Source organism: Micropterus salmoides, unplaced genomic scaffold (assembly GCF_014851395.1).
Source record: "Micropterus salmoides isolate LMB-PRFRI ecotype aquatic unplaced genomic scaffold, ASM1485139v1 Ms_hic_scaffold_6, whole genome shotgun sequence".
In the NCBI taxonomy this organism is placed as follows: domain Eukaryota; kingdom Metazoa; phylum Chordata; class Actinopteri; order Centrarchiformes; family Centrarchidae; genus Micropterus; species Micropterus salmoides.
In genome coordinates, this window is record NW_024044348.1 from 8,433,325 (window position 1) to 8,460,131 (window position 26,807).

General features: G+C 37.4%; 1 protein-coding gene across 2 annotated transcripts; it reads right to left on the reverse strand.

The window, feature by feature from the left end:
- Positions 1–828: 828 nt before the first annotated feature.
- On the reverse strand, positions 829–21,202 carry hsd17b12b (hydroxysteroid (17-beta) dehydrogenase 12b). 2 transcript variants are annotated; one of them, XM_038701043.1, is made up of 12 exons: positions 20,871–21,202; positions 12,769–12,815; positions 10,169–10,244; positions 9,359–9,466; positions 9,026–9,090; positions 8,331–8,375; positions 7,585–7,619; positions 6,981–7,062; positions 6,226–6,291; positions 5,866–6,015; positions 3,983–4,046; positions 829–2,427 (listed from the first exon to the last, which is right to left on the reverse strand). In XM_038701043.1, exons 1-12 carry the CDS (start codon positions 21,046–21,048, stop codon positions 2,267–2,269), a joined length of 1,077 nt encoding a protein of 358 aa, XP_038556971.1. In that variant the 5' UTR covers positions 21,049–21,202; the 3' UTR covers positions 829–2,266. The 2 variants fall into 2 exon arrangements, with proteins under 2 accessions (XP_038556971.1, XP_038556972.1); XM_038701044.1 differs by lacking the exon at positions 3,983–4,046 and having other exon boundaries at positions 20,871–21,048.
- Between the last annotated feature and the right edge of the window lie 5,605 nt (positions 21,203–26,807).

Sequence of the window (26,807 nt, forward strand, 5' to 3'; positions counted from 1 at the left end):
CCCGTTCTCTAAATCATCCAGCCATTTCTTTAGCCTTTATATGACAATCATGTTCTTCACTACATATCATTCTTAATCTCACAAACTGACCATATAGAATATAACTAATGACATGGCTAGGATGGCAACTAGTAGCGTGTAAAATAGTATTTTTGACAGTTTCTTTTCGATAGATAGATGTCTCCAGTTGTCTGTTTTCATTTACTGTGATTGAAAGATCCAGAAATTGAACTTTTGTTTTGGCTGTGTACCATAGTGAAATGCAGAGTTGAATAAGTGTTATTGATGTATTCACTAAATTCCCTAAGATGTTGATTTTATAGGTGTCATGCAAAACATGGATTGTGCTGGTCACATGACCTGCACAGGGGTCTACTTAGCACACCTGTAAGTGTTTTTGTAATTTCACTATGTGAGCCCGAAGAAGCAATGGGCGAAACGCGCTGCTCACAATAAAGGTAGTAAAGTCAGACCAGTGTGCGGTAGTTTGTTTTTTGATTTTTCATGGGTATATAGGGCTTTTTTCTTTTTTTTTTTAAACACAGAACAGTTTGACTTTTTACAGTCATTGTTTGGGTGTGATGGAAAGAGATTCCACATATAGAGATTTACATACTTTATACAGGTGGTATGTGACTCCAAGCTTATTTATACTTACAAAGCCCATTAAGAAATTAAAACTACAACTGTTATCTTGCCAGGCCTTCCCATTACCTTAGTATAACATAGGCTAAAATTGGTCTCCTTTATGGTCGACATTTTACAGTCATGTGATTCAAAACATGAAAAATGAAACAAGGCATAAGTCAGAACAGACAGATGACTGGATGAAGCTATTTGAATTGATATTTATTCATGGCTGAAATTACAAATGCAATGTAGTTTTCTAAATAGTCAGTACATCTTAATGGTGGACAACTGTTCTGCTTTTTTGGTCTGCTTTCCCCAAACACTATGCATCCCAGGCAGGGCACACAATTAGCACTAGCCACTAGCCAAATACTGGTAAAATATGTGGCTGCTTGAGTTGCTTCCCTCACCAGCCAAAAAAAACAATGGTAATCTATTGAGTGGCTGGCAGGTTTTGAACATTCACTAGCCATTTGGCTGGTGTATAAAAAAGTGAGTTTTGCACCTTGATCCCAGGTATTACAAATACATCAATATAATTACCCTTGAGAAAACCAACTAAACAGTTAGCATCAGTGAAATGTCAAGTACAAATCTTCCATCAGGATTAACACAGTATAACTTAAAGCTGATATCTGAGCCAAGACAAGTTATATATGAGACTACTACTAACATTCTCCATGAACATACAAACTCAAAGATTCCCAAAAGAAATGTGTCAGATTTTACATTGTTTTATTAGTTTGTCTCTGCTGTGCATTTTGTTGGGTTTAAGAAAACACAAGTGAAAAGATTGAGATTAACGTCACACACTGCATTTTGAGAGAATTTTCTGGAATTTTCAGATAGAAAGTTGTGCCCAACAGTAACACCAGTTATAAGAGTGGATTTGATCCATTTAGTATGTAAACAAAACACATTTTTATATTCTATCACAACTTCTCTCTCTGTGCTGGCTGTTTGTCTACAGAGCCTCCTCTTCATTTAACAGATGAAATGTAGTTTGGTAAATTATACATTCTGTCCCTTCACCACCAAATCAATACTGTTTAGAAAATATTAAGATTAAAAAAAAACCCAGTAGATCTTTAATGATTTTGAGTTGGTGCTCAAGAAGGAAAGGTGTAAAGCTGAGTGCTTTGAAACATCTGACACAAAAAAAGAGGAATTAAGGAAGCTATTAATATCACAAAAAAACATTTCAGCCTTTAAAGCTTAATAGCACATTGTTTAAGTGCTCTAGAGATTGTTAACAGTAAGTACCACCTCCAGTGTTCTACTAAAAAGCTTTAAGCTATTCCACATCATCCAGAGCTGTTCCACATACTTGCAGGAGGCTCAAGCATACGCTCAAGCATACACTCAAACATACGCGTTTTGCAGACTTTTAGGAATAGTTTTTAGTTTTCATGTTAGTATTCCATTCATTAAAGCTGATCAATCAATGAGCAGCACCATCTTCTTCAGTATTTTTCACACAGCTGTTTGGATTGAATATGTGTAGTGGCAACTGTGGCCAGATACTGCCTCACATCATCTTTGACTGGGAGAATCAGAGGGAGGGAAAGTGAGATGTTGCCTAGAAACTGTCACATTTTCTCTTCTTTGTCCATGATGATGGTAGTTGGACGAGTTGTTAACACAGCTGGTCCCCCCTGTCTGTTGCGGTCGCTCCCAGCCGCTGCTGATCTATCCCTGCTTCTGCTTCTTCAGGTAACGAGCACGCTGGGACAAACCCATCCCCATCATGTAACTGTTGAGGAGCTTGGCAGGGAGCAGAGCTGTAGTCACCCAGCCCTACAGAGGGAAATTACATGGTCAGCTGGTGGCATTTACAAATAACAGATTAGCATTCATTATTAATTTCCAACCTACAGGAGCAACGACTGTGCTCCTTGCAAGTTTGTGCAAAGGAAAAATCAGGCACTTTTACTGTTTTGATGCCTATGCTCCTTTCAAATAATGCCTAATTCAGAGCCATTTTGTCTCTGCAAACTTAAATTTCCATTTCAGCATTTTTAAAACCATATCCCTCGGATGTTATCAAAAGTTACAAAGTATGTATGGTAGATTTATGTCGCTGGACAAATTAACCAAATTTGCATCATTTTTTTATATTGTGCATTAGTAGGCAGTTGAAATTACAGTTATAAAATATTTTCTGCTTTACCCATAATGACAGTTAAAGCAACAGCTTACCTTTTTCTTTATTTATTTGAAAGGGGACAGTGTACATTAATCAACATTAAAACAATGTAAATGTACCCGAGTTAGCTAAAAAGTGCTAATTTTCATCGGTAGTCCCCCAGCCAGGTGTAAAAAAGGCAGCCTGACAACAGTATGGCAGCTCAAACTGTTATTTTGTTCTGAAGAAACTCAGTTTTTAAATTCTCTTTTTAAGCAAGGAGCAGTTTTATGAGGCATCATAAATGGTTTTTTCATTGACTTACCATTACCATAGTTAATTAATTACCAATAAAAACCCTTCTAATTGCATCATTTTTATTTCTCCTGATAATTTACTTTAAAGCTGAAAATTGTTATTTTCTAAATTTATACATCATTAAATTCATTAGAATTATTAGATTAATTCTAAGTGCCCTTAACTTCCATATCCATTTAGTTGTATTGTTGCAGGTCTTTTACCATGACATTATCTTAATCGTGCATCCAAAAAAAATATATATATCAACAGATGAACAACAGAAAAAAGGACAGAACATCTATTGTTGTTTTTGCACACGAACAAGGTTGCAGATTGCCGCTTTAAAGTAGTCTCAATTAGATACTGGTGAACTGGGGATTATTACTGGGAGAAGAGCGGCGAAGCTGCACTGTACAGGTGCTATGCTGAAATGGATGGTGTTGTTAGTTATCAAATTGTTTATTTAAACCCGTGAATATTAGTTGTATAAAAATTAGGCTATCAAATAACATCAATTACAAATTAATTTGATCTAGGTATGAGAGACCGCATGTAGGCCAACCTGCACAGAGAGAGAGAGAACCCTGTGTCAAAACACCGGTAGCCTACCTTAGAAAAGATGAAAGTAGAAGGTCACCATAGTTATTTCAACTTGGATTCATTTTTAAGAAAAAAAACATTTTATTCTTTTGATCGGTGGACCCTTAAGGACTAAAGGAATATATAATTAATCAAGAAATTGACACATATTTGGACTTTATGACCTCTTCAAAGATAGGAGAGTTACCACTTTTGTTCTGTCTCTGAATGAATTATACTTTAGTGCTCATGGTTTATGTAAAATATACCGAACGAGTGAATTGTGGAGAATATAACCAAACTTGTCCATTTTGACAACAGTTTAAACATTTATATTAGTATGCACACCTTGGAAGTAGCTCATGTGGGCAAGCCGGTGGGCTTTAAAAGGTTTTATACATCCAAAGAACTGCTAAAAAAAACAGACGGTATATCAATAAACATGATCATTGATATTCAGGTTGCATAGTTCAGCAGTATCCAACTCAGCATGGAGGAAGTGGAAGGAGAAAATGACTGTTGCTCTCTGTAACCTCTGCCAAAATGTACACAGCCAAAAGATCTGGGCCTGTATTTATCAAGCTTCTCATATTTACTCATAGGAACACTGCCAAGAATTGACTTAAGTGTAAAAAATATCTTTGCTCAAAGCTGTGCTTAAAAGTTAGTTATCAAGCATCTAAGTCCTAATTTGAGTGAAGTGTAGGACAAAAATCATAAGTGTCAGTCTTAGAGCTGATTCAAAACACTTTGCTGTGCCACAAACAGGATTTTGGATGACAATGTAGGCAAGGACCAATCACTGAATAGATTTCCTTATTGTAGAATATTCTCAGATAAATTCACATTGAACGGTGGAATTCCTAAGAGGAGTTTACGTTCAACAGACATTTAACAATTAAGAATTTTATTTAATTATTATTAATATTTACATACGTAAACACTGGAAATGAAAGATAAAGTTGATATGCCATCAATTGCACCTACTACTCCTGGGAAGTCTGCTATTTGCATGAATTGTGTTTGCTTCTGTCGGATTACGGCGGGTGTTGTTGGGAAGTGACAATTCGGCTTATTAATGGTTATGATGGGCCAAAATCATCAGCTTTGCTGCATTGTTCCTGTGGCAAACAAAGCATCATCACAACCTACAATTTAGCTGAAAATGTATTGCTGCGTAAAATCAGTGGTGAGATGACGTCCCTCACAAACTCGCTGATAAAGATTATGCCTGCACTTTCCCACCCCGTCGTACGTGTTGTCAAATAATTCAAACATTCTTCCTCTCCTGAAAGATCTGCGCATGTCTCTGTCTCCGCAGTGGCATCACAAGCCTCTACTGGCAACTCCTAACCACTTTTGAGACCTCTCGAGCTGTCTTAAATAACTTGGAAAGTGAGAGGGATTCTTAGCTTTAAGAAATTTGATAACTTGCTTTTATACTTAACTTTGAAAGAAGTAAATTTCATGAATTCTCAGCACTTAAGACTAAAATGACACTTTGAGAAGCTTGATAAATACCGGCCCTGAACTATTTTTGTGTTTGCCTCTCATTGCTGATGCTTGTGTCTCCACAGTGTAATTACTGTGCTAGGATGCAGACAATACTGCAAGGTAGTGGAGCATCCCACGCCATTATTTCAGAGGATGTTTACCTTTTGACAGATGCTTTAGCAACTGTTGACACAACATTAATTTAGTGAATGTAGACAAGTAGGTAGGAAGCTCTTGTATAAAGTGAAATTTCAGCCTGATGAGGTTTCAGTCTTGTGCCATGAAAAGACCTTGACTATCTGTAATGTGACACCTTTTCTAATGAGTGTTACACTGTACCAGATCTATTACTTCTACAGAGAAACCAGTTGTAGTTGTGTCAAAGAGTGGAATCATGCTTATGTGCTCCAGCTGTGTTCCCTTACCTGCATTTCAATTGTTCAGGCTGATAATATAAAATGAACCACATTTGCATAAATCAGGCAGATCAGTGTGATTTAAAGTTCCAACTGATGGAAGCACTTTCAGCAGATCTTGAGTCATTCTCAGTATCCACCCAGTATCCACAATATGCAAACATTGTTTGTTGTTTTTGTGTAACAAATCAATAATTCCTTTTTTGAAAAAATCTAAATGAAGCCCGCATCTGAATGAGTGAGGATTTGAAAATAATACATGACATGCATTTGTATTAGACTCTTTGTTCTTCTCTACCAGCATTACATACCCAGACTTACCATAATGGCATGGGGCAGGTAGCCGTTGGTCTGGGTTTGTAACCCCACAGTGTTGAGTTCAGCTGAAACATACCGCTCTGGACTGGGCTTGTCCAGCGTAGCCCGTCGGATTTTACTTAACTTGGTTGCAACAAAAAATGGCAGAACACTCTGGGGGGAAAAAAAAGAAGGAAACATGGTAAAAGGTAAATGAACATAACTTGGTAAAGTATCGACAGTGTTGAGACGATTTTTCTTAGTCTCAAATCCACAAAAGGATTTTGCTCAAAATTGCATTTTAACTATAGTGAACCAATAAGCCTTTAGGAAAACCATGTGGGCTTGTAGCAACTAATGTTTTAAGGTTCATGATATATATACCTGGATGATGATGCCTTTGCTCTTGTATTCAGCTTGCAGTCCTCGGGAGAAGAAGTCCACGAACGCCTATATAAGAAAAAAGCAAGTCATTTTAGTTAATTCTACAGTTCAAGTAAGAAAGAATACAAAACACTACATTTCAATATTGTTCATGTATAACGTCCTTTACAATGTTAATAGCAGGTGTAATGAACTGCAATGATCATTTAATTGCACATTAAACTAAAGATTCACCCTAAATGGATTTTAGATGCACTTTTAAACTTGCAGTGCAGAAACCGGGATTTAGTAGATAAACATGACCCAGAATTAAGACACCAGCAAATTAATCAGCTGAAACTGTGAACAGCAGGCTGTTTTTAAACTAACAAACACTCATGAGACGGTTATAAAACATTATGACACCACATGCTCCTATAAACATTTTTAATTGGTACACTACCTCGGGACCGAGTTAGTCACCAACTTATTTATATTCAACAATTAAAATAGCAAATATGAAAAAAGACGATCCTTCACTTAAACCCTACATAAATGTTGAACTAACATCTATCTTCATCAGTAAATATGCTTTGCCTCAATTTATGTTGGTGGATTGGACAGAATAATTCATAACATGAGAACAAAGATGGATTTGTCCTCATGGACCACAGTATATGGTAGGATGTAAACAGTTTATGATGCTGGGATGCCACTGTAGATAACACTTCAGTTAACACTTGAATAAAAGGTCATAAACAATGTTTTGCAGTTACCTTGGAGGCAGAGTAGACAGTGAGGAGAGGAACAGGGTACATCCCACTGGCAGACGAGATGTTGAGGATGGCCCCTTTCTTCCTGGAAGGAAGGAAGGAATATAAGTAAGTGTACTTTTACACCAAGAAGAAATTGAAAGCATGAGACAAAGGGGGGCCATGCAGCCAACACTTCAGCCTTATATCACTCCATGAATGATGAGAACCATGGTACTATGTGGGCTGGCAAGTTGAACCAAAACTGTTCTTGTTGTACATCAAAGTAGAGCTGGTAGATATTGATAAGATCAAAGACACAGTAACATCAACACCTAAATATTTACAATCTGAGGATATTTGGGCTCCAGCTTTCATACAATATTTAATCTAAACAAGAAATTTCAGACTTAATTTCACTCAGCTACAACGGTCTAAAATTATCAGAAAATTCCTTTACTTTCAGCTGATGCTTTATGTGCTGCTATGACTGGCGATATGGTTCAAATGCCCATTTATCATCCAGCCCAGTGTGCTGCTTAATGCATTTGAGCTGGTGTTAAAACTGAAGATTCACAGACATCAATGATATATTAACTTAATTACTGCTTAAGTCAGACAAACTTACCTCACCACCATTTTAGGTAAAACAAGACGCGTCATCTGGGTGAGAAACAGAGTAGAAACATTAGACAGACAGAAACATTTTAATTTTAATGTGGGTGGGTTGTGGACAAGTGTGTGGAGGTGGGCATCCACATTTGTAGATGTGTTTGTGTGGGTTGTGTGTGGAGAGGTGATAGGAGAGGGAAGACAAAGAGAGAAAGGAAATGATAATGATAGCAGAGGGAGCAGTTTAAACAAATATTGAATGACATAAATTAAGTGCTAAGAGAGTGGGTGGACTTTAGCTGTTGCTCTGGGAACAGCCGAACATGGAGAATAGGGACGGAAGTGACTTAATATGCTTTATTTCCCTGTGTTGGGGTGTGTGTGTTTATTGGTGTGCGGGACTACCTGACAGTGGATCAAACTACTTCAGCCATTTGAATCCACTTGGACAAACTTCATCACTCAAGGCAACACAGACGTCCATGTCTAAACCCCTTAAACTTCACGTCATTTTTTATTCTTTTGAACTTAAGCAGTTTATCAAAGAACAACCGGTAACCAGTTAAATCTGAAGTACCCACAGCTGCAAAGCAGATCATTCTATCTACAAAGACACAAGGCTGTAATCACTGCCACTCAATATCAACCTGAAGGGGAATTGCGATTTTTATTTCCTTAGACATTAAAAAGGGGTATTTTTTGTTGATCAGACTCAAAAACAAATTACAATTACATCAATGTTTTAAAATAATAAATACTCACCTGGCACACAGATGTTATGTTAACGTTGACCATGGTGTCGATGAACTGAAAACAAAAAATATATTTGTTCAAATACCAAAGGCTGTTCACCTTAAAGCGACACTATGTAACTTCTGAAAGTCTGTAATTATTGTGGCTAATATCAGAAAACTTTGGCTAGATAAAGTTGTGTAACACACATTCCTGAGTCAGTTTTTTAACTTTATGACTCTTCGCCACTTGCGCTTTTTCATTGTCTGGTATTTGCCATGTGTGACCAACTTTCAGAAAATACCAAAGACTCGCCTTAGGTAAGCAAGACTGTACAAAAGCACAATATTTTATAAAGTCTAACTTGGCTGGCCATCTTTGTGCAGTTTCATTTTGTCTTAAGTTCGGTTCTAGCTGCACACAAGGGCCCTTTTGTCTATTCAAGTAACATTTATAAAAGGCAGAAAATTTATATGATTCTGAACCTGTCAATACAGCAAACTGGAAAGGATCCAGTTTGTAGTGGAGCTAGATGGGTCAAACTACACTGAAATAAGATTTGCATAAAAAGACAAAATGAGATAAAAATGTGTGTTATGGGATGAGCTATTATTACCACTTCTATTCCTCATAATCATGTAAAAAATTAATTACCTCATCTGCCTGTATGATATAATCATTTATACATTCATGGCAAATAGAACAGTATTAAACCTTTAACTTACAGTGTTGAGATTGGGGACGTTCAGGAAGAATTCAGGGTATGAATAGGATATTCCAACATTGTTCACTGTTAACAAGAGAAAAATAACAGCAATGTGTCATTCAAATAGTACATAATATATTTTATATGTGGAATGTTATTTCTCTTTCCAATCTTAGGAGGGCAGCAAAGGGCTTAAGAAGCCAGGATAAATTAACCTTTTTAATTACATGAAAAACTTATATTTAGATTATAGAGAATTCCTGTTGTCTATAGGCCTTTATTCAGATTGAATTTGCCAACTAATTACATTATATGAATAGTGAGTTGGCCTTAGCACCTGCTGCAGTCTTACCCAATACTCCAATCTCCAGTCCTGCAAGTCCATCTTCAATCTTAGAGTAGATATCTAGGCCACTAAAGTCTGCTGCAATCGTTTTGGTCTCCACACCACATTTGCTTGCTGAGGGCATAAATGTAAAATTTAATTGTGCATATTTTTTATATATAAAAACAATAAAAGATACCAGAAATCTATGAATGACCACATTGCTAACAAACACACTTGGAAAGGGAAGAGCTGAGCAGAGAAAAAAAAATAATTAAGCCCTGGATTATCCTTCATCGTCAGTAAGGATATCCCTCCCTTAAGAGGGAAGCTTTCATTTAATTGGACAGATTCACTTTCAGCTCCAACAGGAGACTTTACTGCCTCATAACCAAAAGCATAAGAGCCCTGTTGAATCTCTACTCACTCATGAAAAAATAAAAAAATAAAACGCAATTCAATGCAATATCATTTAGTCTTTAGTCCTACTGGACTATGACACAGTGCAATATGGCAGCAACATTTCAAATTCAGGATAAATAAGGCTGTATAGTTTCATATATATGAATGTGAAATACAGTGTGCAGCTCAATATCACTATTTAATTCATCAGTCAAACTATTTCCCCATCTTTCAGTCAAGGGAAATCCACAGTACCTGTGGACCAAAGGCACAAGGCTAATATAATGTTAAGTATGACAGCTGCTGGACTGGAGAACATTCTTAACAATTCATGCAGCTCATCTAAAAAAAAAGTAATCACTTTCTTTTATTTGTTCTTATGTATGCTATACACACACACACACACACACACACACACACACACACACAACTCACTGATCGCCTTGGATACATCATCCAGCTTCTCCTGAGAGCGGCTGATCAGTACGATGGCAAAGCCTCTGCGGGCAAGCTGCACACAAGAAAATTCTAGTCAACAAAAGGAGACACATGTGTGCACTTCAATACATATTACAGGCCAAAGTAATGACTTGCATTGCTGAGTTGCCTGTATGCAATGATGATGATCATCCTGCAATGGGTCTAAAATCTTCTTAAAAGAACTTTTATATTTAGGACACCTGGCCAAGCAGGCACAAGCGCTCAACATCAGTGAACATACTACACGGGTGCTCACATCACCAGTTCTCTAAAGTCCGTTATAGTGCTAATCATAGCGTGATGATAACGGTATATACGTTTTCAGTTGCATTCCTGTCTGAAGGAAGAGGTGACAAAATGTCATAAATATGCCTATGCATATTGTTCTACTTAACACATCCGTGACACGGACATGTTCAGATTGGGTTTCGTCATTCTTGTCAGCCATGGTTGTTTTGGGTGATGAAGTGAACCCAAACAGAAGGTGTCAGCTATCTGTTGTTGTTTCATGCTTTAGCGCCACTACCTGCAACGCTCAGACTACAGCTCCCGATTGCATTAAGATTTTTTGAGTGACACACTCCAGAACACAATGATACGTGAAATCAATCTTGCGTACCTCAGAGTATCTGCGTTTGCATACTTGTGTGGACCATGTTTGTGCCCTTAGGCTTTTACCTGTTAACTGTGCTTCAGAGCCATGGCCTTCAATTTTACAAGCTGTGAGGCAGGCGCATCTGACAGATGTAAACTGTGTGGTAAAATGTTTTGTACACACTGTATGAGGGGTGGAAAATATCAATATGTATGCACACCAGTAACTCAAATGCCTTTTTAGCACCTGACAATACTTCTAATAGCTGATCAACCTCTGGCATCACACCTTCCATTTCTATAGGTTCATTTAGGTGAAATGTTAATATGATCCCCTGTGCCACAGCTACACTACACTTTATGGTAGATGCACCTCACTTGACGTTACAAAATGTACTTTGTCATGTGTAGAAGCAGGTGTGGTGTTGAGTGAAGCTACAATGGTGATCAGACAAGGTCTGACACTACACCCAACACTTAGAAGAGAGAAAATGTTTAGTTACATGTAGAGGCACGTGAGGCGCTGTGGCCTACCAGAAAACCGGTTGAGTGAAGCCAAATCTGGCAGGTGCGAAGCACTATGTCGCCACACTGGGCACGACACCCAACATTAGTCCCTTGATGCTCTCTCCTAGGAAGGCTGTTATCCAAAGAGAGAGACAGAAAAAGAGATTGACCGTGCTAAAGTCTGTGTGTCATTACTGAAAGTATGTTACTTTTATTGTGTAATAAGTAGGAAATTTTAAGTGATTTAATTAAGGTAAACATAATGAACATCCGTGCACAATGGCACTGTGCTCTTGCGCAGCACTTCTCAGAGGTTGCAGATTTAACAGTCATGCTGACTTTAGAAGCTGCAGGGATTTCATGAACTGAAGAAGCTTTTCATACAGTTTAAAGCACCTGTGGCCAGCAGATACTGTAAGAATCGCCCACATTCATTCATAGATCAATGCAGACTGATTTACTTGCTTTCCTGCTTTAACCACATTACCATTGTTTTCTGTGCCTATTTTCGTTGGAGTATGTTTAACTAAAATAAATGATTTACATTTTAAGCATTAATCTGTTGTTGCAGCACATCTGGAACATCATCCTTTTTATGCATCATTTTACTCATAACGAACTGAACTCCAGTCTGGAGCATGAAATAGTGATCCTAGGGTACACTCTACTGTGTGAAAACAGAACTACATCATTAACTAGCTAGTTAACAGAAAATGCATTGTAGTATAGCTATATACTCCTACATATTAAACAATAAAAGCAACATATACTTGCAATGACGACACACAGGGTGCAGAACTAACGGTTAATCTATTTTGCCCTCTCTCTTTCTCAAAGTATAAATACAGCCTTCCTAGGAGTCTGCATCAAGGGATTAGTTAGGCGTTACTTCAGGTGTGGCGACATAGTTCTTCAGGTGTAACATTAACTTCTTTTTAAAATTTAGTCTAACTATTTAGAAAAAGTTTGACACAGGCTCTCTTAGTTAGGCAACATTAAGTAGCTTGCCACCTAACTTAGCTAGCATTCCCAAATGGTGAACTTAAAATGAAATTACGGTTGAAGGCATGGATCGGAATGCACAAACTTGCAAAGCACAGTTTACAGAGGCCTAAATATTCAGCCTCAACAAACTAAAAGAAGAATGTTACAGAATATACAAATGTTTCAAACAGAAATCACTGGTACAAATCAAAAGCACACATTTATAGAACAACGATTACAAATATGTATTTTTAAAACAGACCCATTGAAATTACAAATACAAACTAAAATGTTCAAGCTTACAAAACCAACATTACCAGGTACAAAACTTGATTTTCAAGCACACTTTTATAAATAATTTAATATTCCTGAAGCATTTGACAGAGGCAGAGAGAGATTCCATTTAACTCCCTCCTCCTCTTATTTGTTTAGTTATGAGTCTGATATTGTCCAGTCTGAGGGAGTCTTACCTCCTCCGCATAAGCTTTCCCAATCCCATCTGTGGCTCCTGTCACAACTAAAAGGGGGAAAAGGACAAATAGAAAGTGAATGAGAAGGACAAAGTAAATACTGTTAAATTAACTATGAAAACACTGAATGTAATAAGGAAAGATACTCTTCTCCATATTCACTGTGAAATTCACATTGTATGATTTTTATTTTATAATATTTGCATTTTATTGCATGACATAAGTATTTGATACATCAGAAAAGCAGAACTTAATATTTGGTACAGAAACCTTTTTGTTTGCAGTTACAGAGATCATACGTTTCCTGTAGTTCTTGACCAGGTTTGCACACACTGCAGCAGGGATTTTGGCCCACTTCTCCATACAGACCTTCTCCAGATCCTTCAGGTTACAGGCCTGTCGCTGGGCAATACGGACTTTCAGCTCCCTCCAAAGATTTTATATTGGGTTCAAGTCTGGAGACTGGCTAGGACTGGCTCCAGGACCTTCAGATGCTTTTCCACCTCCATGCTTCACAGTTGGGATGGTGTTCTTGGGGTTGTACTTATCCTTTCCTCCAAACACAGCGAGTGGAGTTTAGACCATAAAGCTCTATTTTTGTCTCATCAGACCACATGACCTTCTCCCATTCCTCCTCTGGATCATGCAGATGGTCATTGACAAACTTCAGACGGGCCTGCACATGCCCTGGCTTGAGCAGGGGGACCTTGCGTGCACTGCAGGATTTTAATCCATGAGGGCGTAGTGTGTAACTAATGGTTTTCTTTGGTCCCAGCTCTCTTCAGGTCATTGACCAGGTCCTCCCGTGTAGTTCTGGGCTGATCCCTCATCTTCCTCATGATCATTGATGCCCCACGAGGTGAGATCTTGCATGGAGCCCCAGACAGAGGGAGATTGACCGTCACCTTGAACTTCTTCCCTTTTCAGTTGTTGCCTTCTCACCAAGCTGCTTGCCTACTGTACTGTAGCCCATCCCAGCCTTGTGCAGGTCTACAATTTTATCCCTGATGTCCTTACACTGGTCTTGACCATTGTGGAGAGGGTGGAGTCTGTTTGAGTGTGTGGACAGGTGTCTTTTATGCAGGTAACGAGTTCAAATAGATACAGTTAATACAGGTAATGAGTGGAGAACAGGAGGGCAGGTCTGAGAGCCGTAATTCTTACTGGTTGGTAGGTGATCAAATACTTATGTCATGCAATAAAATGCTAATTAATTATTTAAAAATCATACAGTGTGATTTTCTGAATTTTTGTTTTAGATTCCGTCTCTCACAGTTGAAGTGTACCTATAATAAAAATTACAGACCTCTACATGCTTTGTAAGTAGGAAAACCTGCAAAATCAGCAGTGTATCAAATACTTGTTCTCCCCACTGTATAAATTAGGGCTAATTACAGGCCAGTCAAGTTCTTCCACACCACAAGTGTCAAAACCACGTCTTAATGGATCTGGCTTTGTGCATTTACACTGTCAGGTAGACATAGGAAAGGGCCTTACTCAAACTGTTGCCACATAGGTGGAAAATGCTTTTGTCTAAAAACACTAGTTTTCTTTATTGGAGTGAAAGATCCTTTCCCAAACCGTGAAAACCCTGGACCAAAATAAGAGATATGTGGACAAGTGTCTACAGACTTTGACCTAGACATTTACAGCCTTAAACTTGCATTCAGCTTTAAACTTGTGCCCATGAGCACAGTTTAAATAGACTTTCCTGTTGTGTGTAAGCTCTGAGTCAGACCACACCTTCACAATCAGGACTTGCATCATAGCACAGAGATATCACAGGAAAATTACAAATGATCTTCTAATCACATCAGACAAAAGGTTTACTTCTATACTTGTCTTGTTAGACCCGAGTGCTGCATTCAACGCCATTAACAATCCTAACCTTTTACAGAGACTGCAACATTTAATTGGCATTAAAGGAACAGCTCTAAGCTGCTTGAAGACCTATTTATCAGAACCATCTCAGTTTGTTAACAATGAATCCTCCATGCATGCAAAGTTAGTCACGGAGTTCCACAAGGTTCTGTGCTTGGACCAATTCTATTCACCTTTAGGAAATAGCAATAGGAAACACTCCATAAACTTTCATTGTTATACAGATGATCCTCAATTATAACTATTGATCAAGCCAGATGAAAGCAATTAGTTAGCTGAACTTCAAGAATGCCTTAAGGACCTGAAAATATTAACCTACAATTTTCTGATGTTAAACTCAGACAAAACTAAAGTTATTGTATTTGACCCCAAACACCTCATAGACGCATTGACTACAAATATAGTCTCTAGATCTATATAATATCTATAGAGTTATCTTTGATCAGGATATGTCCTTTAACTCCAGTAAAACTAGTCCACTCATTTGTTACTTCTAGCCTGAATAAGACTCTTAGCTTCTCTGCACTTGCCCCCGGTAAAATAGAATTTTAAATCCTTCTCCTCACCTACAAAGCCCTCAACGGTCATGCACCATCTTATCTTAAACAGCTCATAGTACCTCATTATGCCTGTAGAACACTGCGCTCCCAGATTGCAGGGTTACTTGTGCTTCCTAGAGTCTCCAAAAGTAGAATGGGCATCAGAACGTTCAGCTATCAAGCACCTCTCCTGTGGAACCAGGTCCCTGTTTGGGTTTGTGAGGCAGACACCATCTCCACATTTAAGAGTAGACTTAAGACTTTCCTCTTTGATAAAGCTTATAGTTAGGACTGGCTCAGGTGAGGCAAAACATCCCTTAGTTATGCTGCTATAGGCCTAGACTGCCAGGGAACTGTCCATAATGCACTGAGCCCCCCCTCTCCTCCTCTCCATCTGTATGCAATATTATCCCATTAATGCATGTTGCTAACTCGACTTCTTCCATCTCCCGTAGTTTTTTGCTTTCTTGTCCCTCTCCTCTTTCCTTCCGATGCTTTTTCAGGTGTTTGACTCCAGAGCTGTGTGATTTGGATCTGTAGTTGCGAGCTGACTGCTGCCCCATGTTCCAGCTCGACCCCCTGAACACCATGGGAGACGCATTTTAACACCTTAAAAATAGTGTAGAAAAACTAAGCTGCGCTAGCCACCACAGATGAACAAAGAGCACCAACTTCAGGAACTATCACCACAGAAATTTGATGGTAAATATGTCAGAGTTATGGACTGTTGACAAAGGATCCCTGGAAAGTGCGGTGTAAAACCACTAATAATGGCCAAGCACAAAAATAAAAATAAAATAAAATTGACTTTTAAGGGTAAAGGGCTGATTATGAGTATAGACAGATGTACTGCAGGACGAGGTACGTGGAGAGCAGCCGAGGTGAATAAGGAGGACAAAGAGAGAGGGAAAGTTTAGTCCTCTCTGTCATCAGTGGCAGTCGAGCGAACGGATGCCCTGAAACTGCCTGGCACAAACAGCAGCAGTGGCCTATTTTTAGCAATTCCTATCTTTCAGAAGGAACTATTCATCACACCTCTGGCTAAATATAACAAAAAGTGGATGGGGAGTGGGATGGAGAGTCAGGTTGTTACAATATGTCCCCATGTAACCTGAAAAGCCCATCTTGTAGAGCATCCTTGTGTAAACTAATGTATTGTTCTTTATCTTGTGTTTTTAGGTATCAATTGTGTGTGATTACTATTCTGTTCTTATTTTATATTATGTGTTGCATTGTAGTTTAGACCTACTTGTGAGATTGAGGTGCACTTAAGATGGGAATATTGGTAGGTTGGTTAGGTCAAACCACATCAGACTGGCTGGGTGCACTGAGCAGTGCAGCCTCTAGGGTTCACTAACGAGGTTTTTAGACTCTTGGGCTCACTAAATACTACATGCAAGGAACACCAAAGTAAGTGCAATCTTGACTAAAAACAAACTTTTGTACTTTGTCTGAGATCAGCCTTGGCCAACTAAAGATTAAAATACTATCAACAATAAAAATGTTCATCATGCTTGGTCATTATTTTGGTTATTTGTGATCTGCTGCCAGGGCCAGTAAAATTTAAAGGACTCACTGTTTTATACTAAAGATTCATCCATTGTGGCATAGTGTAAAACAGTGAATGACAATGAGGAGGAAACTATTTTAATTTGAACTGGTCACATCATGGCCAATACATGATCTGCTTAATTAGGTCAGTATCAGCATTTATACTGATCTAGCAAATTGGCTTTGTGCATCCCTAATTAAATTAAAGTTTTTTACTACATGTTTCTTTATTTAGGAATTATATCCATTTAAAGGGACATTGTTTATCATAATTATGTAAATGGGATTTTTATCATGACTAATCACTAAGCACTAACATCTGATGAATGATGTTTTCATGAATTGTTGTTTGTACTGTTGCAGCAATGCCTAATACAAATTCCCTGTAGAGATAATAAAGATTATTTTAAGCAAATATTTTGTTATTTTGAAAATACAATTCATTCGTTCTCTTACTCATCTGCCTATCTACCCTTTGCTGTACCCATCTCCCCTTTGTGTGATCTTCCTGAGTACAGATGATGCTGAGGTGCCAAGCGTTCTCTAGGGCTGCAGCAGAGCCAAAGAGAAGAGAGTGGGGGGAGGAAAGAGGAGAGAAAATGACAAACACGAACATGGGGGATCCTGGGGGCAACTAAAAATAGCACAGAGAAGAGGAGGGAGAGTGATGGAGAGTCTGCAGGCACAATGATGAGGAAAACATAGGCCGAGTTATTTTTAGTTGTTTTAAGAATGAACTGTTTTGCAGTCGGAACAGAAAAAAAGCTTTCACAGCTGAGTGCATGTTCCCTTCAGTCAAATAAAACAAGATCTATTTTAGGGACTGCTGTGTTCTTCAAATGTAGGTTAGACTGGCTAGGTGTTCTGATTACAGTGCTACTATGTGTCACCATTTGGGTGTTGGGTTTGATAGCCAACATCATTTTATTGTAGAACATAATTAAAAGGACTGGGAATAAATCACTGTTTTACGTCTTCCGCATGAAGAAGACATAATGAGAATTTGCCCAACATATCTAATTTTTCAATATTTGTGACAATACGAGCCAAAGTCCTGCCCTACTTCTAGACTCGCTCTCTTTCCACTAGGGAGTCACAGTGCATGTATTTGCAACAAACCATTCCATGCAGAAATAATTGACAGATGACATGTTTAGTTTATTCTACCAATAATTGCAATCTATGTATGGGCGTTTGCGGAGCACACATTTACATTTTTCTTGCCTTGGCCTGTGAGCAAAGCTATGCTGGCAAGATTAGTGCATATAGGTTAGCCAAACCCATGTCATCATCAGAACAGCGACATAAATGAGAAGCCAAAGCATGGAGGCAAAACATTTAGTCAACTGACAGATAATTAATCAACAACTATTTTGATAATCAATTATTCGTTATAATCCAATTTCAAAAGTTACCTGGCACCAGCTTGTGATAATTTGCTGCTTCTCTCCTCTATTTTATATCACAGTGAACTGAATATCTTTGGGTTTTGGACTGTTGTTCAGAAAAACAAGACATGTGAAGATCCCTTTGAATTATACAGGGTATGTTTAACTATTTTGTGTAATTTTATACTGCATGATAACTGATCACAGATGAACCGATTATATAATCATTTTCAAACCCTAATGAAAAAAGAATCAAACCATAATGTAATGTAACATTGCACCAAGAAGTACAAGAATAATCAAAATCAACTATTGTATCTGCAACGACAACAATGACAATTATAACAAATGAAATCATTGAAATATGTACATTCGGGTAGTACTACAATGGTTCTCTGTAATACTGCCACAGACTTTCTTTCTATCACTGTCTCTCTCTCTCTCTCTCTCTCTCTCACACACATACATATGCACTCAAAAAAAGAAAAAAAAAAAGAGAGATGTGGGTACCAGTGAACCAGAATCCCGAGGATCCTGCGTCTCATTTATGAATGGCTCTGGTCCAGTTACATAATCAGGCCATGCTCTCAATCAAGTCCACTTCACTGAGACAAAGTTTGTGAATGAAAGCAGCAGCTGAGGCAAATGAGCTCCTTTGCCTCATTGGATATTCTGACTCATTTTGCATGTGTAATCCAAGAATAAAAACCTGTCTGAAGCGTTTCCAGTTTTAGCTGCACACAAAAAGATCAAAGGCAACTTCAGCTCGCATCCTCAAAACATTTGGGTTTCTCTAGCAGACTGATGTGACTGTGACGGCACATGTTGAAAAAGACTGCTCAGAAGTTTAGTTGGAAAAGTCTGATAAAAAAAATAAGATAAAATACTTAGGTAAAAACAAATACGTACATAAAATAATTTATAAACTTGAAACATGTAACCAAAAAAAAAAAAAAAAAACTGACTGTTAACAAGCATTTTCGTCATTTCCACTGACAGAGCATGACTTAATGTAATATAACTGTATCTAAAAAGGTTATTGCTATTTCTGTTTTCTTTGTATGATTTTTAGTTTTTCTGGAATACTTATAAAGATCATTATTCTGAAAACTTCAAATAGCTGTGGACTTCTTTTTAGTTTTCTTTTTCTTGTACCGTGTGTGAACCTTGAACACCAGACTCGCCAACATTAATATATCACAGCAGTCTGTTCAAACTTCAAGGTTCAGTCAGTGAGCAGGCTGGACAGATGGACAGTATTCACTCTGAGTTGATAATTCCCTTGAGCCGTAATCCAATCACAAGATTTACTACAGTTAACAACCCATGACAAAAGGATGATCATTCCCTGTCCATTCTTTAATTCATGTGAAAAGTACCATAGTAGTACACAGTAGTCTACTGTTGCTGTGAAAAAGTAGTCATAACATGTAACAAGTATGATCTGAAGCAATATCAGAAGGCTGGAGAGGAACAGTCAGGATTTGTGCTTGACAGCCATGATACAGCGCAAGCGCACAGTACTGTACAGGCTATTCATGACATGTTCAAAAAACAGTGGCCATTTTATTAGGTACACCTGTACAATCTAATGCAAATCCAATACAACAGCTCTGCCATAGGTTCTAGTAACAAAATAATAATTAGTTGGGGTTTTTTACATTGTGGGAAATTAAAAATAAATTCAGTTATGTGTTCAATTTTGAGGTCATAGCCTAGATAATATAAGCAGTAAGTGTTTCCTATGTTGCTCCTCAGGCAGTTTGGTCCAAGGCTTGCAGGGAATATTGGAACATCTAATGCTGATGATACACGGAGCAACTTTTAGAGCAATGGTGCTGGCCAGTGTTGCCGTCAATGGTAATGGGTAAAGATTACTACTGTAATCCCCTTCCCCCATCACGCCGCCACCCTCCCTGTACCACCGCTATCCATTCAAAACATAGTCGGACTTTCCACCAGCAACATTGCCCAAAAAGTTGCCCCGTGTAGCATCAGCTTAAGACCATGTAATGTGACAAAGACTAAAGCTAAATGCTCTGTTTAAAAGCTCATTAATACATAGATGCTGTTTGCTTTTGCTTTGTATTACGGACTGGAGACTAATGTGAGGTTATTAAAAAGCTGAGCTGTTGCAATCGTCACCTATATCAGAGATGCAACACACTTTAACTTTCAGCCAGAAGAGGTCAGTGAACAGTGGCTGTTAAAGCTTGATGTTCAGACATTAACTCTTTCACAGTAACACAGAATGAGTCAGGCTACATTGAAGAAAAATCTGACAATGAATAACCAGTAAGGTAAAAGACTGGAAAGAAGTGAATAAACAGTAAACAAAAATAAAGAAGTTAGAGAAGTTCCTTTGAAAATGGAGTTGTGTGGATTAGAGACAGAAACTATTTCTTATTGTTTCTTACATTTTGGCAGCTTGAGAGTCACATCTGATAAAGAAATGCTGATTAAAACCTCAAGACAGAGACATTTTCCTTAGTTTTACAAGTAACTTTACAAAAGAAAAGTTTTCTTCAAGTTCTTGTTCAAGTTATTCTGAACCACCACCTATCTGAACAAAAACTGGTTGACTAACATTTTTGTCATGTATAGTATTTTGTTATTTTCTATATATCTCAGTACACTGACTGCAAATCATGTTTGCACAGTTCTATAAAAAACTAAATCTTGAATGGCACAGACCACCTTAATTTAAGCCAGTAACGTTTATTACCCTCATAGAGTTTCTCACCTGCCCACTTTCCCAGTGTGGTGGGTGACACGAGCCGTCCGTTTCCCAGCACCCACACCCTGAACCCGCACAGCAGCCGCCACACAAAGCACACGGAGAGCCAGGCCGCGGTCAGAGCACCGAGACAGAACAGCGGCGTCTCCACGGCCCGCAACACTGCTTCTGCACTTGACGACATACCTGCAGCACAACACACCTGTGTTCTCTGATAATACTAACACCTGGACTTATGAGCTCTCTATTAATGTAGTAAGAAGTGATCAAAGTTCAAATGCATGCCACAAAAATGGACTTAGGATGTGGCTTCCGCGTTGGACTTTTTCCGCATCAACGCTTGGCTGTTCGTGATTGGCCCTTTTTTCTTCTTCTTCTTCTTCAGCTTTTGATAGCAACATATTTAGAGCATTACTACCACCTGCTGGTATACCACGGTCTTCCGTGTCTCTTGGAGTTATGAGTCCCGTATTTTGTAAAATGTATTAATATGGTATTTCCATAACCTCTCACGTTGTTTTACAATTTAAGCTTCTTCTGTAATAGGCTAGCTGTGTTTTACTGATGATAAAATACTATGTTTCACAGTCATGCAGTTTTGCCCTGAAAGGTTTTACAGTGAGGCTTAAAGATTTACTTATTTTTGTGTACCCAGTATAATCTTATAAATCAGAAAATGTTGTTCTATGCTTTTACATTTACCTATTTATTTTTAATCTTATATAGGCCTATTTGACTCTTCATCCCACAACCTCTGCAGCTGTATTAATTCTTACTTCTATCTCTCATTTCCTATATTTCTGCTTTGCCTTTATCACATAAAATATCTTCTTTATATATTTTCACATTTTTCCAAACCTTCAACAGTCTACTGTCTATCATTTCTGAGGACTCTTGTTATCTCTTCTGAAATAGTTGCACATACCTTTTCATACCTTTCAAGTGTCCAACAATTTCAATTTGATTTGAAACTGTTCTTTTACCCAGAGATTTTTACCGTTTATGTATTCAGGGAATTCAGGGGTATTCAGTGAACTGTATCACTACTCCTTTTTTACAGTAGGTGTGTCTGTCATTGTACATGCATCATGAGTTGTAGGCCTATATATTAAGTCATGCCAAACCTGCAGGCTGTGTTTGAAAACTTCTGGGACAAATGCTTGAGTCTTTGTATTAAAAAGATATTTTAGATGTTCTCATATTTTTGCAGCTTAAGACTAAACACACTATTATGTATTATTACACCCGTTGGCTGAACAAAATAATACTTCACTTGTTCATCATTGTTGATTGATTGCTGCGTTATTGATCACAGGAATCTGAGCAGTTTTCAGATGTTTTACACATGACTTGTTATTTGTTATATTATGTTGGTTTTTTTTTTGAGCAGATGAAATACCTTGTTTGAAAATTCAGCAACAAAAATCTAACATGAAATTTGTGCAGTTCATGGTTGTGGATATTATCTTATCAAACTAAGTGTTTTATTACTGTGGAGTGTTTTCTATGCCAGTGTAATGTCTGATTTTACACCCCTAGTGTGTTTTGGTGGATTCTGCATTTGATCCAATGAAAACTGGCAGAATTAGTTCCGACATTTATTGAAACACTGTATAAAGTGTAGCTAGGGCTCATTTACAGTATCATGAGAAATCCATTAACACAACACACTCTTGGGATTTACACCATATTCACCCTGAGAATATGTAAGAATTATTTTGAGTTTATTTTAACAAAGAGATCCAAATGGAGGACATATAAAAGTACACAGCCTCACGCAGAATTTTTCTTGAATTAGATATTTTTCTTGATTGATTTTATGGTTTTCCCAACTACATGTAGGATAATTGCTTAATCTTAAATGCATGCTGGCTCCTCCTTTCTTTGAATTTCTCTTTACTTCATAGAAGTTACGAGATATAATTGAATCTAACTCAGTATACAGACACACACAGACACACAGAATCACACACACACACAAACACACACACAGGGAGTACACAATTTAGCCAAGTGGAGCAGACAGCAGTGGTCCATAATGTGAGAGTGAGCGTTACATAAGAGCATTGCATCTAAAAATAGAAATGCAGCAATGGTAAACAGGAGTCTAAACTGTAGGCTCTAAGCTTTCAAAGGAACCTGAATGAAATTTAGATTAAAGGGTAATCTCGGGCATAAATGGACCAGCTGCTGATCATGACCAAGGGAGCCTGCAGGCAAGTACAGTGGGCCTGATGTCCACGTGTAAGTGAGTGTGAATGAGGTGGATGAAGAGTGAGAGTTACTGTAACATGTGTCATTAATAAATGATCAAGAGAGAAGTTGACTTGTGACTTTGACAAAACAGTTGGTGAATATAAATGCAAAAAAAGGACATATTTTAACATCAAGAGATCAATGAGTAAATGTAAACATGGTGCAATACGGCCCGTAATTCAGAACTACTTTGTGACGGACAGCTCCAAATCATGATGTCATTGTTTCTGTTCATTTTTGAAGAGATTTACAACTGTGTACACTGATAACAATCAAATCAAGTCTGTTATTGGTTAAAACACATACGCACATACATGAAGAACACCACATTCATAGAGCAATTTTTGCAAATAATATACGTATATGTGGATGTGGAGATATTAAGCTTTGTTGACACTACTCGGTATCTTTTCTACATCTGTCACATTAAACAAAAAACACAGTACACCATCTTCATAGGCTTTTATTAGTATTTATTTATTTGTGTTACTTTACAGCAAAACATCACAAATGTACACATTGATTACAAGTTTTTAAAAACTTGGCACAAATGCTGTGGTGTTATTTACTTAAAACTACACATGCAAAGTCAATAAGGACACATGATAGAAGATTTTTCCCTGTTTTTATTATAAATCTGTTGTATGAAAATGGTTAAAACACACAAAGTTAACAGCATACAGTTCAATTGGAATTCAAATCATAATTTGAGCAAATAAAGGTGACTTGAGCACAGTCATTCTTGGGATATGATTTAGAGATTAAAATCTGCTAATGTAAGTTTTTCAATGACTCCACAGACATCATGACATGGCTGAACAAAAAAAGAGAACATTCATGATAAAACAAAAACAGAATGAGATCAAATGTAAAAAAAATACATTAAATTCATTTGAACAAATGAAGGAAAGGAAATAAAAGTGTACACACACACACACACACACACACACACACACACACTCCTACATCTGAGGGTTGCACATTGACTTAAAGCATTCAACTTCCTCTCTGTGTCTCGTCCCTCTTTGTCATCTGTTGTTAAATTGAGAAAAAGACCGCAGATCAATTATTTAGGGGCAAATGGGGAATTGAGCTTAATGGCAAAGGAGTTCCACGTTTTGATAAATTTGCTTTTGGAGCCGTAACAGTTCATGTGTATCTCATTTATTTTCCAGTTCAAGATATTTTCTTGACACACAGAGCATGAAAAGATATGGCTGCAGATTTCCATTTAATCAGTGTTTTCTACATAATGCTTGATAAAAACATTCTGCCTAATACAATTTCAGGAACAGAACGTGTGACTTGCAGGTGCTACATGATATTTGTGCATTATTGTCTCTGTAAGATGTCAACAAATTCATCATACAGATTTAATAGTCAGGCTGTAGAAATGTTCTGACACATGCATGCAAATTTTATTTATTTTCACATTGTTCTAAAAATAAATGTAAAGACTATGCACACACACACACACACACACACACACACACATATACACATACACACACACAGACACACACACACACACACACACGCATACACATACACATCCGCAAAAGTAACAACATAAGATGGAAACACATTAACTCCATCCCCACAACTCTTTCTGTGTCTCGCCTTTCAGATAAAGACTTAAATGTGCTCACTGACATAACTTAACAGTGATACTACTGTCACAGCAGAAGACATTAAATAAAGGACAAAGTCAAAGAACAACTAGAACACGGCATATGTACATTTAGGAATATTGTTTCTGCATAATGTGTCTTTGTTGAGTTTTATGTAAATGTTTGTCCATTCCCAAGCACATAAAGCACATTACAAGTGGTAAGGTCTCATTGACTAATGAAAATACAAAAACTAATTTAAAACCCCAAATCACCTTCTGACTTACACTACGAGGACAAATATGTCTACAATGAAACATTAGATGTGACCCTGCAAAAATAAAAAAACACACACACTCACACAATTAATCCCTAAATCTAAACTCTGCACATTTACAGCACATATCATTTTAGTGTGCCTTTGATCTCTCTATAATAGTAATTGTAGTGGTTAAAGACATGCTAAAAACATTTTTAATCTGGTTCTCTCATACTGCAGACACCATAATATTTTATTGTTATTTGTGTCTTTTTATACTGTTAGTGTCACCAACCTCACACCTCACAAAACTAAAACAGACTGTCTTCTGACAATGTGTGTGTGTATTTTCACTTTAGTGTGATTGTTATTACTCTTCCTTTAAGCAGGTGAGCCGATTTAAAAGATGCCCTGGAGGGGAAACTGCACAGAGAAGGAGGCTTAAACACATTCTCACTCTGCCAAACCAGGAGCTCCCTACTTTGTGAGCTGTTGGACTGCTTCACTAGAGCTGAGGAGGGTTCACTACTTGCTCATGTGCATTTGTGAGACCCTTGGACTCACATTAAAACATTTCACTGTGCACATTTAAAAGGTTCAATAATAATAATAATAATAATAATAATAATAATAATAATAATAATAATAATAATAATAATAATAATAAAAATAATATGAATAATAATAATAATGCAATAATCTTACAACTGTGTGGAGATTTTGACCAAACAGCAATCTTCGACTGACACACAAGATGAGTATGATGAAAAACTATTGTTTACTTCCCTTTTATAGTTTACCCTCACAATGTAGATTCCACCTCCTGTCCTCGCTGAGGTTTTGTCATTGCTCTCGTGTCCCAGCGTAGTGTGTGCAGACAACCTGTGAGTTCAAAAGGCATAAACCAATAAAAGTAATACAAAAAATAATATGAGAAAGCAGATGCAAACATGTTATCATAGTATCATAATACATAGAACTGCTGTTTTCTTACGTAGCTCCTGCTTCAGAAGGAAAACTGATGTGAAAGCTGTATACACTGGTACATGGCGAGTGTAAAGGGAAACTGTACAAAATACAAATTAGGAAAAAAATGCAGCACAACCCTCAAAACATAAAGAACATCCATATATTGTATGTTGTGACTATATAGATTCTGGCACTTTCCAACTTGCATTTTGTTGACTGTTGATAAGGTTCACAAACGCACAAGTTAGAAATTGAAATAATGTGTATTTGAAAAAGAAAGCACTTAAGGTTTCTAAACTGACTTATTTGAGGTTTTCCCAGTGGTCAAATTATTTCTAGTATATAATTTTCTATTTGATATCTACACAAAACACATAAAAGCCTGGAAATCCTGATTTAAGGTAGTATATTTAACTTTGAAATAATCTGTGACGTTTGAATAAATGTCTCAACAAGTCTTTTCATATATATTACCGAAACCAAATCCCCACAGCTGATTCATCTTCTTCTCCCTGACAGCTGCCTGTCCAACATTCAGTCTACGTCCCAGATGTTTAGTCAGCAAAAATAAAAGAATCAAAACAACACGTTGCTAAAATAAAAAGCTTCTACCAAAGAATGATGTCTGAAGATGTCTGCATTTTCATCTGTTCACGTAAACAACAAAATTGCTGCATTTTGAAGATCTTTGAAGATATAAAAAGTATTCATTAGATAAGAAGTCTTATGTGAAGAGAGCCAGTTATCACAGTGATGTAATTGTGATGCAGAATAATTAAACAATAATAACTATTTACATGTTGATAATAACACATATTTATTAAAAATTCTCCACATCTGTTCTTCTTT